Source organism: Ruditapes philippinarum, unplaced genomic scaffold, assembly GCF_026571515.1.
Source record: "Ruditapes philippinarum isolate M1 unplaced genomic scaffold, ASM2657151v2 ctg8385_1_1_1_1, whole genome shotgun sequence".
In the NCBI taxonomy this organism is placed as follows: domain Eukaryota; kingdom Metazoa; phylum Mollusca; class Bivalvia; order Venerida; family Veneridae; genus Ruditapes; species Ruditapes philippinarum.
The window spans coordinates 1-15,898 of record NW_026862787.1 but is presented as its reverse complement, the minus strand read 5'-3'; the positions used below and the strand labels follow the sequence as shown (position 1 = coordinate 15,898).

The window sequence follows — 15,898 nt, the reverse complement described above, 5'->3', positions numbered from 1 at the left end:
TATCACTTTATCTAAACTTATTGTTCATTGTCTTCCATAAAAGTGTTACTGTAGTTTTATTTATAAATACATAATACATAAATAAGAAGAAAAAGCATCTATCATAAGTACATTCCTATTACACTTATTTTATTCTTGTTAAAATCAATGTCCTGGGTAAATATATCATTATTATAGTAATTAAAGCTTTGGCAGTGAAAGGGTCACAAGTTTTTCTATTTTCTGTGGCATCAATCTATTACATTTTTTATTGTGAAAAGATGTGAATCTGGCATTTTGGAATTTTGAAGGAGCCTTCCTCAAATTGTGAAGGAGCCTTCCTCAAATTGTGCATGGGCTTTTATATGGACCCTCAGCGCTTATGTAGTGAAAAAATTAGCACTATGATAACATAGTACAGAAACAAACAATAATATAACCTAAAATTCATGGATTTTATCAGTTACAATCAATACATTCCTTTAAAATGAAACATTGATTTTAGGCTAAAATGTTTTGGCCATAAAAATTAAAAGATAAAATACCTATTAAAACTATAATGTAACAAAATGAGACAAAACAATACAGAACAAAACAAGCACCTTGCCATATCATATCTAGCACCACATCTATAATAAGGCACATTAAAAAATAATCAATTTAATTGTCACATACTTAATATTTTCCAAGATCAATTTTATCACATTAGCACATGGTGTCTTTTCACTATACAAATATAGTTTAAATATTTTTGCAATTTGAGACCCAGTAATGTATGTAATATTGGATCACATCAAGGGCAGCTTCAAATTTGGTAAATCTGTCACCAGATAATCTTGTACAGGTTGAATCTTGTATAACGTCAAACTGTCTAAAATCCACTCTCGTGTCAATGTGACAATACCATGTTTTTTGTACATCTCTGCAACAACAAACAAATACATAACAAAATGATTTTTCCTTCAGTTAAAAGTCATCAATATCAAAAATCTACTTTCTTTTATTGATAGGTTAGATTAAAAGTCACACCTAAACAGTTAATGTTATTCAGCCGGTTCTAGGCTTTACTGGTGGAGAAAGACCTCAAGTGCATTATTTCAGGTAGAGAGTAGAACCACCAACATTCTTTTACCTAGCTGGATAGCTTCCTCACATAAAAGAATCAAGTCCTTGGCAGGATTCCAACCCACAGCTGTTAGGGGCAAGTGTTTTACAGGCAGCCACTATAACCACTCGCCAACAGAGGCTCCCCCCATCTACATCAAGAATATTTCTTACAATGCAACCTTACACTATAAGATATAGCTTATGGGTGGACTAGAAAGACTGTTGTATTGTACTAACTCTTTCTAGAATCTACATCCACTTTACTTTTATAAAGAAAGGATGGACAGATTGACACTTATATAAAGAAAGGATGGACAGATGGACACTTTTATAAAGAAAGGATGGACAGATGGACAAACAGACAAATAAATGTGACATCTGAAAATTTTGGCACCATAAATAGGAAGCTGTTACCTCTGGCATGCTTAACAATAGACTGGACATCTTCTTCGTCATCATCTATATCAGTACACGAGATAACAAACTGGGTTCTCTTGCCTTTACTGAGCTTCACAATATCCATAACTTCTCCTCCGCATGTTTCTATCAGATCACACATTGAATCTGCAAAGAAAATTGACCTTTTAAGTGTTAAGTCAGTCAAACACTGTAAAGATCATATGGCCATTTTCCTGCTTTACTGGTGGAAGAATACTTCAAGTGCCTCTCTGTGCATTATTTCAGGCATGAGAAATCACCCAAGTACAGCCACCAGTCTTCTTTAAACTAAATAGGTAAACTTCCGCCCATGGAAGAATCCAAAATCTCTGACGGGAGTTCAAAACCCACAGTGGTAAGGAACAAGTGAATTTAAGTGAGCAACTTTTACCACACGACCGCAGAGGTCCTAGTCTGTTAGGTAACTTAACATTTTAAGTCAAATACATTATGTTGTGATGGCAGCAAACAATTAGTATTAAGTAATGTTACATGGACTTCTAAATATCTAATTTTGTCCAGAGGTATGGAGGGAAAACCAATAGGAAATGCTCTAGTGAACTGGAAGGGGACTAATGTATAAGTGTATTTTCAAATCTTACACAATCATTATTGTCAGACAAATTATAATTACATGTACACATGTACTTTACAAGATTTAAGCTAATAACCCACTTTCAAGCTAAAATCACCATATTTTAAGATCACAGATAAGCACACACATGTCATGTAATTTGAAGAAAGCATTATCAACTTCATTGGCAGTGCATACTTTCTTTACAGAACATATTTACTTATCTATATACCTTTTGACAGATATGTGTTGTCACCAATAAGAGAGAACTGGAACTTCTGGAACAATTTGTCATCTTTGGACAGCCTTGATTTCTTAGGTCCAAAGTGAGATTGATTAAAAGTGGTGTCTCCTTGAATCTCATAGGGTCCCTGAAAAATATTGACAACATCTCTCAATTAATCATTATTAACTTACTGCAGTTTTCATAAAAGTGGCTTTCCCCTTTTCTAAATGTTAAAAATATTATCTTCAGATAAATTGTTTCATATAATTGACAAATCAAAAGAATTTAGGTGGAAAATAAAATTTTCTATTCATAAAAATACATAAACAATAAAGAAACCCCTAAATACCTCTTATCTTCCAATATCTCTATATGAAAATTAATAAAGTGGACAAGTCTACCTAAATTTTTAGTAAACTTCAATTTCATGTATTTAGCTTCACATTGATATAACATTTATCCATAGACCGTTTTTCCACACAAATGGTCCCCAGGGACCGTTCTATTTGTATTTATCTAGGTCATTGTCTCAAGTGACCTCTGAACATGGTTTATTTTCTATTATCATTAGAATCAATATATCATTATAACTACTTTGTCGTAAATAAAAATTCCACAAAAAGGACACACGACCTCCCTCCGACACACATTTAAAACAAAGAAAACTTGTATTGTGTAACTGTTCCCAGTTATTATTATTACCAGCCCGCATAGCTCAATTGGTTAGAGCACGAGACTTATAATCTCCACATTGTTGGTTCGATTCCTGGTCTGGCCAACTAACATAACTAATCAGTCAATAACTCATACTCTTCTTTAGGACTTGCCCAAATAGGCGACCGGTGGCAAGTATAAATAAACTCAAATACACACAAACATTTCCAGTTATTTACTAACCTCTGGTAGTAGCTGACCAACTTCCCGACTGTCCACGACCCAGAAGAAGTTTACAATCCAACATTTTCTAGCTATACCTTGAAAAAACTTGAGAGTTCTGTCACAAACTGTGTCATCCTCGTCCGCTAAAATATAAGTTAGTAAATTATGTATAACATATTATTTGTTTAAATATCCAAAAATATTTCATTGAGATATCATCAGGGGTAATATTTTTTTAATATGCCACTGGACACAACTGGAAGTTTGGTGCATTTTCTATGATTTAGATTATTCAAATTTGTTTTATTTTGATTGTGTTGGAAGTAATAAGCTTATTGAAACATTCAATACTCACTCCTGAAACCAACCAGTTCTGAGCAATAAATTTACTGTTTCTAGCTAAAGGAAACAACAGCTCGCCCCTGGCAGGGTTTGATGCCGTCAGCAATCCTTAGATTAACCACTCGGCCAATATGGTCTAAAAATGTCAGGATGTACATTAACCTATTGCTTTCACATAACTCTTCATCATGATTCGATGAAAATGTTTATGACAAAATATAACTCAAATAAACTACACACACAAATCTCCTGATCAAGCATATTACATTACAGCTACAAAAACAGCATACGATATCACTATGGTATATTAACAAAAGATACATTTGAAGAATGCAGCAAAGCAGGCAAATGCTTTAGTAAATAATAAACTTTTTTAGCCATTTGGCTGAGATATTATAAAAGGCTTATGGTACCATTTTAGAGGCACACCAACATGTTAATGTGTGCGATCTTACCAGTCTCTTAATAGTTTGTTGCTCATCCAAAGCGTCTGAATATGAGCCATGCCATAATAAACCAACATAGGGCATTAGCTACCAGCATGGATCCAGACAAGCCTGCGCATCCAAGCAGTCTGATCAGGATCCATAATATTAACTATCAGTTTTTCTACTTGTAATAGATTTTGTAAGAATGCAGTGGCACTATGTTGGCTTTGTCATGACGAGGCTTATATTCATATTTCCTTATTTTGGACATTTCAAAATTCAAAGTCCATAAATGCAGTAGTACAGTTGAGTAATACTAATGTCATGTTAATGAAAGTTCATCCACTCCTACAGATATATGCAGCACAGTAAGATGAAACAACTTAATAAGTTTAAAACACAGAAATCTAAGAATAGTTACCTGGTTTAACTATAACATGAGTGACAGAATCGTTGAACTTTGTGAAGAATTTAGCACTGGTTAAAGCTGCAAGTTTCTTTGTCTGTTGCTGGAAGAAATGAATAAAATGTTGTATTACTTACAGCAAGATTTAAACCTTTACCATGCTAATTATCTTAATGGAATTGCCCATCTTTCAAGCTGGCCAGAACCATTATCATCTTCAGCAAAATAAACAATACCAGTATGTGTTGACAGTAAACAAGATTTTGAAAAAAAATAAAATTCTGGATACAACCAATTTGCTACGATATTGGCCGATGTTACAATTTTTTGGCAGGACTGCAATACAGTAAGACTACCTTAAACAAGCGAGATTTGCTTAGCCTCGTGATTAATCAGACAATAAATCACAAACAATATTCAAGAAATAGAGAAAACAGCCATAGATCTTTGTCAGGCACTCTGTCAAGCTACGTTCACACATATTACAGCATTTGATTGTACTAAAGATTAACCAATTTAAGAATGGTGAAATAAACTTCTGCAATACCATTTAACAGGTGCACATGTATTTCAATATGAACTATTTAACAAAATGAAATTTGTTATCATTTCTTATGTGAACTTATGCTATTAAGTCCAAATTAACAAATTGTATTTTAATGATAACCTATCTTCCTGCTGACAATTTTTCTGGTGGAATAATATTTCAGACACTTGAGTAAAACCATTGACTCCCTGTTAGCTTGGTGAACATGTAACAAACCTTTATCCTGCTGAATATTTGTGACAGATTTGTCCTACTATCAATTTTGAGCAATCTATTTCAAGTTTAAGGGTACAAAAAATTGAGCTACCTACCAACAGAACAGAGCTTGGTCAGACTACATGTACAGGCTGGCCTCACCGCTGTGGGTTCAAATCCCGACAGGGACTTTGGATTCTTTCATGTGAGGAAGCTATCCAGCTAGCTTACGTAACGTCGGTGGTTCTACTCAGGTGCTCGTTCGTGCCTAAAATAATGCACGGAACGGCACTCGAGGTCTTCCTCCACCAGTAAAGCTGGAACGTCATGATATGACCTATACTGTGTCGATGTGACGTAAAACCCAAAACAAACAAACAAACAAATGTACAGGCTGGCCAAGCTTTATACTTGTGGCAAAGGCTTTATATCACTTATGGTCCCAGTAAGGTAAGTGTTAAAATATCACGACTACAAAAAGCATTATACTCACTATCTGCTTAACATTAAGGCCGGTGACTACTATGCCAACATGTCTGGTAGGGTCTGATTTCGGTGCTGGGATAATATTGGTATCAAGGTCACTCAAGACTGGACGCGTCACCTTACTCTGGTCTGACTCGGGGATGACAGGGTGTGACACGTTACTAAGGTTTGGTTTTTGCAACACTGATTGAGATACCTGGCTGGGGTCAGACTCGGGTACAGTAAAACTCCCCTGACACAGACTTAGACTCTCTTCAACCTGATCTGTAACCTCATCTGTAAAATTAAGATATAAATAAACATGATTTACAGTATAGATTTAAGTATTTTTTCACTAAGAATTGATTCCCCAAAGTTTTACTTTCATCAAAAGTGATAATAAAAGTATATTAAATGATTCTAACACTCACGTGAATTTGTCACTACAGACACAGAAGGAAAAAAACCGGTGTTAAACTGCCAACAAACACTGGTTAGGGACTACTTGTATATGCGGCTTTTATGTTTTCACCCTCGATTATATATTTTAAAAAGCCTTTTAAAGCAACAATAAAAAGCATTTTTTATTTTTATTTTCAGTTCATATAATGTTTTCTTTTCTTTCAATACCGAAATAACATCTCACCTACCCTAACGCCACATATTTGATCCATATCATAAATAAATATTTTGACAAAACGGCGCCAATCCGTAAGCAGCGCAATGACGTCATCATAAAGAAACGACTCATTCAAAAACAAGCTGACGTTATTTCATACATACAAGAATTATAAATGGGGCACTGATGTAAACACAATACGACGTAAGTTTTTATTGTTGAAAACTTGATAAAATAACGTTTTTTCATATTATTTATTTTGTTTAATTATTTCTATATCTTTGCAACAGTAGGGTGCGAAAATCGAACAGCGTAATACGAAAATCGACACCGGTTTTGTCGTTTTGATGCGAAAAAATTAACATCTCAGGCCTAGTGCCTTCGTGGTCAATTCCTACGCATCAAAACTCCAAACCGGTGTTAAATAGCCGATATACACTTCTCAGGCTGATGTTATTTCTTAAATATATATCTATAAAACAATTAAATGAATATATCTTTATAAAACAGAATACATCAAAAATGTTTACAATGGGGATTAATTTAGTATCACAGTTTTAATAAATGCGTTTATGGCTCTAAGTGACTCACAAATATGACCCTCAAAATATATAATATATCAAGTAAAAGCCTTGTAAAAAAAAAAAAAAAAAAATGAAAATGCAGACAATAACTTAACCTTTAGCCTGCTAGCCACAACTGATTCTACCCATGCAATAAATGCAGACCAAGATCAGTCAGCTCATCCATGCCATCTGATCATGGTCTGCACTGTACCCTATTTGGTTATTATATACTTCAATTTTTTTTTTAAAGCTAAAAGGGATGAATGGTTTTGTCCAAACTAAAAAAATGATCCAAACCATTTACATGTAAGATACCAGTAATAACTAATTAAGGCTTGTAAGGGTTAAAAGATGTACAGCTAAATCAAGTTCATGTTTAGAATATGTAACCTACCTTTAATTATTATACCAAATTTGATTTACCATGATTTTGTGACTCCTGCACAGCAGCTGGGTCCAAAGTTTCCTCACCGTCTGGCTCAAGGTCTCCAGGATTAATCGCAGGTGGAGACAAGAAAAGATCCTCATCTCCATTTTCTGAATCAGAGGCTTCTATGACAGGTAAATCATCATCTGAGTCTTCAATCTTTACAGATTTCTTGTCTGATGAAAAAGTATACAAAACTTCATGTTGTTGTTAATCTATTCAGGCTTTACTTTAAATGTATATTACAAAAGTCTTGTATTCTGACACATATTTATACATGTATATATTTCCATATTTGAAGGTGTTGCCCTTAAAGGCATAGACAGACACTAGAGGTCATTCACATAAAACTAACAACTACCTTGAAATCTGTTAATTATTATTGAAATCTGTTAATTCTCATGGCAATATTTTTAATGTGCATAGCACAGTCATCTATTTGCAAAGGTTCATGTATATACATCATGTAATTTTTTACATATATCTGTAATATAACATTTAGAGTATTTTTACTGTCACAAATGACACCTACATATAATCACAAAATTCTTAAAAGGAATTTGCCCTTTTTGTGAATCACATTGCCAACTGAAGTAAGGAAAGTAACCAAGAACAGATAGTATGTCAATCCATTTGATTATGAATTAATATATTCTGGTAATTTTCAAAACAACATGTGGCTTTCTGAAGGTAAAATATACCTATTTTAAGGAAACAGTCTTTAATTGGCTGTTAAATATAGGGGAAAAAAAATCACTGCAAGAAAATATAAGAAATTAAATGCTTGACAAAGTGACAAGGATGATAAACAAATGGTTACTGATTACTAGGGACAATATATTTATAAAGTTTATAGCAATGACTAAAAAAAAAAATACCTGGTCTCTTTGCTTTATTCATCTCCTTACTTTTTCTTAACTGTTCCTTCATGGCTTCCATTTCTCGAGCCATTCTCTCTACTTCTTTTTCCAGAGACTGTCTTTCCTTTGAAGGCAATACAAAAAGGAAAATTTAGATTTTTTACAATGTGAATTGATTTTCTCATCATAGACAATTGATCTATCCGATAAAAGTATGCCGAAATATATCATAAGAACACAGGGTTATACCAATTACATTTTCAAATGGGTTTATACATGTGTAAGACCATATAAAGAAATACAACTACATTGTGATGTAAGTCTAACATACGCTTCAGTCTATTGTAGCATCTCTAGACATGCTTATTGTAATAAAACATAATTATTGTCCCAACAATTATAGAAATATACACATGATAGTTAACCAAGTTAACCAAATACCCTTAATCTGTTTAACTTCATAAATGAACTTATCTTGGATATCCAGTATCCATATTTGAAACTTCCAGTTTTCAGTATACACTATCAGTCAAGACCAATTTCACTGTTAATATTACAATAACCTTTGTTTGTTTTGTTGCATTTTAAGTCACACGGCCACTATAAAGGTCATATGACAACTATCAAATTTTAAAGATGGAGGAAGACCATAGGTGCTGCTATATACATTGTTTCATGCAACAGTGGCCACCTGTGTAGAAACACAAACCTTCCGTAAGCTAGCTGGACATCCTCACACAAAATTTCTTAAGTCCCCAACAGGATTGATTGAATTCGATTCAAACCAACAATGGTGAGGAGCAAGTGATTTAAGTTGGCTATTTTAACCACTCGGCAACAGAAGCCGAACATTACATTGAAAAAAAGTTTCAGCAACAAGTATCATGCATGTCTTTATACAATGTCTTATAAAACTTACCCTTCGTTTTGTGAACACATTCTTAATGATTGCTTTGGGTTTTTTAAATATATTTGTCACTTATATAAGCATAACCAATTAAATAGTTAATTAATTTAGCAATTTACAAGGTAAATAATTAAGCCATTTAACAAAGATATCAATAATGTTGTATCAATACATTTTATAATTGCAGTACCTGAGTTGTAAGATTTTCACTTTGGCTGGAGAATGCAGACGAAGATGTGTAATTCATATGGCGACTTCCTTCTTCTGAAATCAGAAAGTAATTAATATAATACAGAGTTGCCAAATTTTGAGACAAAAACAAAATAAAATCAAAAAGATTCATATTGTATTTAGTGTGTACTATGAAGCACGAAAAATATATAATTAAAATTTAGTTTTATTTTGATTAGATACAATTTAGAGACTGTGAATAAATTGACTCTTTACATATTATAATAATCTTAATAATAGTAATAATAATAGTCATCCAATTATGATAATAAATTTCATAAATGTAAAACCAATGAGTCAGTCTATAACTGCATTTATGTACTGTATAAGTACTTATTTTGGCGGGGGTTTATATTTGGCTATATTGGCGGTCAGGGTCAGTAGTGACAATTCAAAACACCGCCAATTTAAAGCACCGCCATTTTAGATCATCGTCATTATTCTTTGAAAGGTAGACAACTCATGGTAAAATAGCTTTGGTTTGTCCGAGTAATCTCCCTTGATTATTTGTAATAAAAATAAACATTACAAGTAAGCTGAAACGAATTTGTTTATTTTTAAGTCTTGGTACGAAACTCATTTAATTATATATCTATAACAAAAATAGTTCATGTTTTTATTAAAATCGTTCAGAATTAGCACGATGTAAAGATAAAGGTGATCAAGCATAGGTATACCGTATGCCGTAAAATAAACGAGGACAGTCAACTACTGCGTGACCGGTGTTATTTTTATTTATTTTTTTTTATTCTTTATTTGTAATCGCCAATTCATGACCCCATATTTATGCCAACAAGTGTTTTAATTTGGCGGTCTAAAAGCGTTTGCGCCAATTTATGACCCCGCCAATTCAAAACACTTTAAAAAACGCCAACATTTGACACCGCAGATATAATGCGCTATACAGTAAGTAGTATTACATATCATAATGTCAGGAACCTAAATAGAACCATACAATTACAGTAGAAGTAAAGTCTGCATTGATAGATTAGATTGAATGATTGTTAAATAATACTAAATCAAAAATAAGAATGGTGTACAGCTAAAATGAATTGTTTCATTGACGCGCCTATAATGGCGCCTATAGTGTAACGCTTTCAATCAAACACTTTAACACAATGTTTGTATATATCACAAATGACGTCACATCAAAGTGTTATCACACTAGTAGTAGTGTAATTACCTTTTTATTAAATGACTTTTTTATACTCATGCACCATACTTTATTTGATAAGAATTTTTGTTGATAGAGATATCAATTTGATGTTATTCAACTTGTTCAATAAATTAAGAATTTAAACCTACACCCATTCAATATCCTCTATGTGTGGTATATGTGATAAAATTACCTTCTTCCTCACTGCTACTGTCACTCAGTATGGCTCTCTTCCTGCCAGATTTAATTCTAATATCATCGTCCGAGTCATCATCAGAATCTTCATCTACCATCTCCTTTTCTGTCTCACCTTCTCGGTCCACATCTAAATCTTGTTTATCATCTATACATTCAACATCATCTTTTACACTTTCATCAACCTCATCATCAATATCAGATTCAAGTATCACAGGCACTGATTCCTCATTCATGTCCAGTTCAATACAAGACTCTGGACTGCTGTCCAGTCTTGTTGAATACATGTTTTCAATATCAACAACATTTTTATCTGAAATATCTTTTAAACTATCTTGAGCTTTTTTTAGTTTTCCTTCTTTCAAAGTTCTACTTCTTTCAAATGATTCATTTTCATCAATTTTAATACTGTTTTTCTTCCTAAAGTCTTTACAATTGCTACCCTTATTTTGTGTTATCATGCTGTTTTTCATAACTTTAGAATCAGTCGCTGTATTGATGTCCAGGCTATTCTGAACTATTTCATTAAACTTGGAGATTTCATTTAAAGCCTCATTCTCAATGCTTTTTTCATCTGATGAGTCAATCCTGAACTCTGAACTTGATGAAGAACTAATACTGTTTTCAACAACATCACCAAAATCATTTTTTGCATATGTCTCTTTTTCAGTTCTACTGTTATAATCACAGTCCTCTTCATCTATGTCTAATGCTTTTCCTGTCAATTTATCCTGCCCTTCAGTAGGACTATTAACATCTAAAGCTGCAGCAGTAATATCATCATTGTCAACCGACATGGTCTCTGGAATGACTGTATTATACTCCTCTTCATCTTCAATTCTCTTCGGTGTGTCTTGATTCTTCTTTCCTCTTATTACAACATTATTTTCTTTGTCAGGAGAACTCAGTATAAGTTTAGGAGAAACTTTTGACTTTTTAGTTATTTTCACATGTTCTTGGTGACCCATTATATGATCAACATTTTCATCTTTGTTCACTTTAACATGATCATTATCAATATCAGGAAGATCACCCGGCGAAAGTATACATTCATCATTATCATCATCATCATTCCTTAACTCAACTACCTCAACTCCAAATTTGCTTTCATTTGTTTCTCCTTTCTCTTTCTTATTTTTCAATAATTTTGGACTGTATTTTGATGAATTTATATTATCAAATGTCTTCACAGGTGTGTTTATTTCTTTTACTTCTACCATAGAATCCTTAATTCCCTTTGACTTTGATGTGTCACTTGGACTATTGTGAATTACTTTTGTATCATCACCAACTTTATTAAGAATATCTGTGTCAATTATCTCACTTTGTCTTGCTTTTGCCAATTTAGGTGACGAAAACTTTACAACAGGTGACTTATATTTCACAGAGTTTATATAAGACAGAGGTGTTTCATCTATGGCTGAATTCTCAGATCTTGAGGGAGACAATGGGCTCTGTCCTATAGCAGACTTTCTTTTCCTTTTCGCAAAACCCCTTACACCACTAACTTTTCCACCCCTTTCAAAATTATCTGAGGGAGAATTAATGTTCAATTCAGTTTCCTTGTTTTTACTACATGGATTTACTAATTTTTCAGAACTGTGCCCTTGAGAGTCAGACTTTTCCCTATCTATTTGATCATTATCATTATTAATCAAATCATTGTCTGTTTTATCATTTAGGTCCAACTCATCTATGCTTTTTCTTTTCACTGAATTAACATAATCTGAATGTGGTTCTTCCATTATTAATGTTCCTAAATCTAAGCTTTGACTATTCTGATCTTCTCCGACAATATCTCCATTTGGACTTAAATCAACAGATGGCATTTCAGAATCCATCTTAAAAATATCTTCCGGTGACCCTTTTACACCAGACAGTATCAATGAATCTTGCGGTGAAGCTAGTAAACCACTTAAATGCCTAACTTTATCAATGCTGCTTTGAGAATCCTGTCCACTAAGACCAAGTTGTCCAGATTTTCTCTTCTTCCTTGTTTTAGGACTTTTTGAATAGTCGGATACTTTCACTTTTTCAGAAATCATATTTTTTGTACATTTAATAGAATAATTAACATTCTCTTTTATTTCAAGTTCTGCTGTATTTTCTATCTCACCTATTTCAGTCTCGGCAATAACATCTGACGTTTCTGTAACACCCAAATTTCTTGGTTCTGGTTCTATTTCAGTACCAATTTTCTCCAAATTGCTCTCCTTTCCTTCAACTTTAAGGCCTTCCTCTACACTTGCAACAGACCCTGATTCGGAACTTAAGGTAATCACTTGGCAGGTATCTTCATCAATATTTTCAGAATCCTTTTTCTCTTGTATTCTATCAGCATTTGAACTTTTAATTGGAGTTAAACTTTTATTTCCACTTTGTAATGTCATGGTATCTGGAATTATTTCCACACTACTTGATATCCCAGAATTTTTCTCTTGACTTTGGCATTTCTGAACATCTTGTATATTTCCTTTTGTCTTGGGACTTCTTTTCAATCTATTCACTCTTTGCCTCTTAGCTTTACTTACACTTTCAGAGTACTCACTTACACTTGTAGGTTCACATGCACTCAAGGAGCCGAAATCTAAAGATTCCTCAGCTTCATCTAACATAAAACTTTTTCTTTTCTTTTTTGTTTTGGTGTTTGTCATTGATTCAATGCTTGCAACAGGACAATCACAATCACCTTCGATGTCCATATTCATTTTGTTATGTCCTTCAAAATTTGTTCTTCTGCCGACTGCTTCTTTAGCTTCATCATTTTTGTCATCAATTCTGGAACCTATCTTATTTGGAACTGTCTTTGTCTGCAAAATAGATTCACTGTTTTGTGTCAAAGAAGATTCACTATCTACAAGCCCCTGTGGTTTATCAGCAAGATCTTCCACGTCATTGTCTACCTGCATATGCTCAACTTTTTCATATTTATCAGTGTTGGCGACTTGGACCTCAGTAAAATCTGTATCAGGTGATACGGTCTCATCTGATTCACCTAAAATTTTGCTTTTAACCTCAGAATTTGTTTTCGATATCTGCTCCACATCTTTTGCGTCTACCGGTATTTTATTTCCTTGTGATATTTCTTCTTCAAGCACATCTTCAGACTCAAATTCCTCTTTTTTCCTTCCAACAGATTCATGAGTTTCGGGATGTTTGTCTATATTTACAATTTCTGGTGTTTCTGGTACAGCGTCAGATTTAAAATGTAATGGTGGTGTTTTGACTTTCATTTGTTTTCTGGTTTTTCCAAAAGGCCTGGAGAAATTTTTGTTGAACTTCGGCATAGTGAATATTGCGGGAGTCTCTTCTATGACGTTTGTGTTTGGGGGATTGTGATTCATGGGAATGAGTGGAGTTTCTGGCACAACTTTTTCTTGAACTTTTTCTTGAAGTACATCAATTTCTTGAGAAAGTTTTGCCTTAATTTCTTCAGGTTGGATTTCTAGAGAAAATTGAGATACATTTTTTAACATAAAATTTTCATATGATATCGTATATTAACAGATTGAATGAATCTTTTTAATATTGTAGGGTACAGCAGGCCTTGTTAACACTTTCTTTGCTAAGAGCAACACCTAAACAAAGTATGGCGATAAAGCTTAAATGCTCTTCTCAATCAATTTCATTAAAATCAGATCATAGTTTTCGCTCCATTAATCTTCGCTTCGAAGCCCTTAGGGAAGTGAAGCAAAACAGCTGGGATATGATTTTAAGGAGCTTGCTTCTCAATAATACAAATAACTATTTAATTGTGAATGATAAAGACATATTTATACAAAAAGATTAATTTTGATGTGAAAAAGTTGCATAACATTAACTTATACTGGTCACTCAGACATGCCCCTTGTCTTTAAGAAGGGTTATCACTATTTATAAGCAAATATGCTTTAAGAAAGGGAATATTTAATTTAATACTTTTCAAAATTTTCTATCAATAACCATCTGGAAATAAAGTGATCCATTGGAAGCATTAATAACAACAAAATTACATGAAAATTGCAGACTCGGTTTGATCGAGTCTGTACATGAGGGATAATGAATAAGTGCAACATCCCTCACGCCCCCTAACAAATTTTATAACAATTTTATAAATATTGACAAATTGTTACAAAAAAAACCTCAAAAGTGTGAATTAATTTTTTTCAATTTAAAGTATTTCATCAATCAAGGACATACCAATGTTAGGTTTCTCATACTGATCTTGTGTTGGCTCAATATCTAAATCATCAGTTCCACTACTGTCGTCCTGGAAACGATAATCTTCCGACAGGTCATCTAGAATGAACATAAAAAACAAAACTACACATTAACACTTTAAGGACAAAGACTTTGATGATAAGATCAGAAGGCTAGGTGAACAGTTTCATCAGCATGATAGTTTGGTTGACAGAGCTTCTATAGAAGGGGCTGATTAAGGGTTTCTTCCCTTCAGGAAAACTAGTTAAAATTATACAGATATCCCCAAAAATTCAATTTACATCAACTTTTTTCTTCCACTTTGGCAGAAATATCCTGTTTTTTCCCCCCAAAATTTGAGGGAATGTCAAACTTAGATGTGTTGAACTAGTTTGAAACAATTTCAAATAATTTAATGTTTCATTCTTTGTTAAGCAATTCTTAGAATAGAAGTATTTAATAACAATTTTGTTTGCAATCTCCTTAAGAAGGTAAATTAAGGATGTAATTATTCATTATAAAAAATAATTCAACAAAAAGAAAAAATTCCAGTATATCAATAACGTAATATGCCATCAAAAAAGGCCCAAAATTAAAAAACGTAATAATCATAAAGTACCTGATTCACAATCTTCAACATCTTTACTCGATCCTATCGGGCACTCTTTATCCTTCTCTCTTTTCCGCTCTGTTTTTACACCTTTTACTGCTTCAACTTCTTCTTTCTTAATATTCTTTTTGTTTTTGACTTCATCCAACTCTTTCTTAGCATTACGATAACCAATTATGTTTATTTTACCAGTCTGAATAAAGTCCGAGATGACTGGTTCAGTAAACCGAACTTTCTTTTGACCATTTGTGTCAGAATTTACATTTTTCCTGTCCTCAGCAGCAGTTTTGTGAATAGAGTTCTGATTAGCAATACTGTCAGCAGCTTCCTGGGTGCAGGTCAACAAATCATAATCTTCTGCTTGCATAAGACGAGCATTTAGCTTGTCAATTTCTTCTTGTTTTGCAGTTTTAAGAATTGTTTTCTCAGGCATTAAGTCCTTATCCCAAACTTTTTCAAAGCTCTTTTTAGTTATTCCATCCTCTACTTTGGTGCTGACTTGCTTACTTTTCAATGCCTTAGACTGTTTATTATTTTTAGATTTGCCTTTCTTTTTGGGCCC

At 33.2% G+C, this 15,898-nt stretch overlaps 1 protein-coding gene across 1 annotated transcript; it reads right to left on the bottom strand.

The window, feature by feature from the left end:
* Positions 1 to 558: 558 nt before the first annotated feature.
* Positions 559 to 15,888, bottom strand: LOC132720222 (breast cancer type 1 susceptibility protein-like). Its single transcript, XM_060704297.1, has 12 exons — positions 15,346 to 15,888; positions 14,727 to 14,825; positions 10,546 to 13,992; positions 9,156 to 9,229; positions 8,077 to 8,182; positions 7,195 to 7,374; positions 5,615 to 5,883; positions 4,395 to 4,482; positions 3,222 to 3,346; positions 2,331 to 2,469; positions 1,501 to 1,650; positions 559 to 901 (listed from the first exon to the last, which is right to left on the bottom strand). The coding sequence occupies exons 1-12, from the start codon at positions 15,767 to 15,769 to the stop codon at positions 768 to 770; spliced, it is 5,235 nt and encodes a 1,744-aa protein (XP_060560280.1). The 5' UTR covers positions 15,770 to 15,888; the 3' UTR covers positions 559 to 767.
* Positions 15,889 to 15,898: the final 10 nt, after the last annotated feature.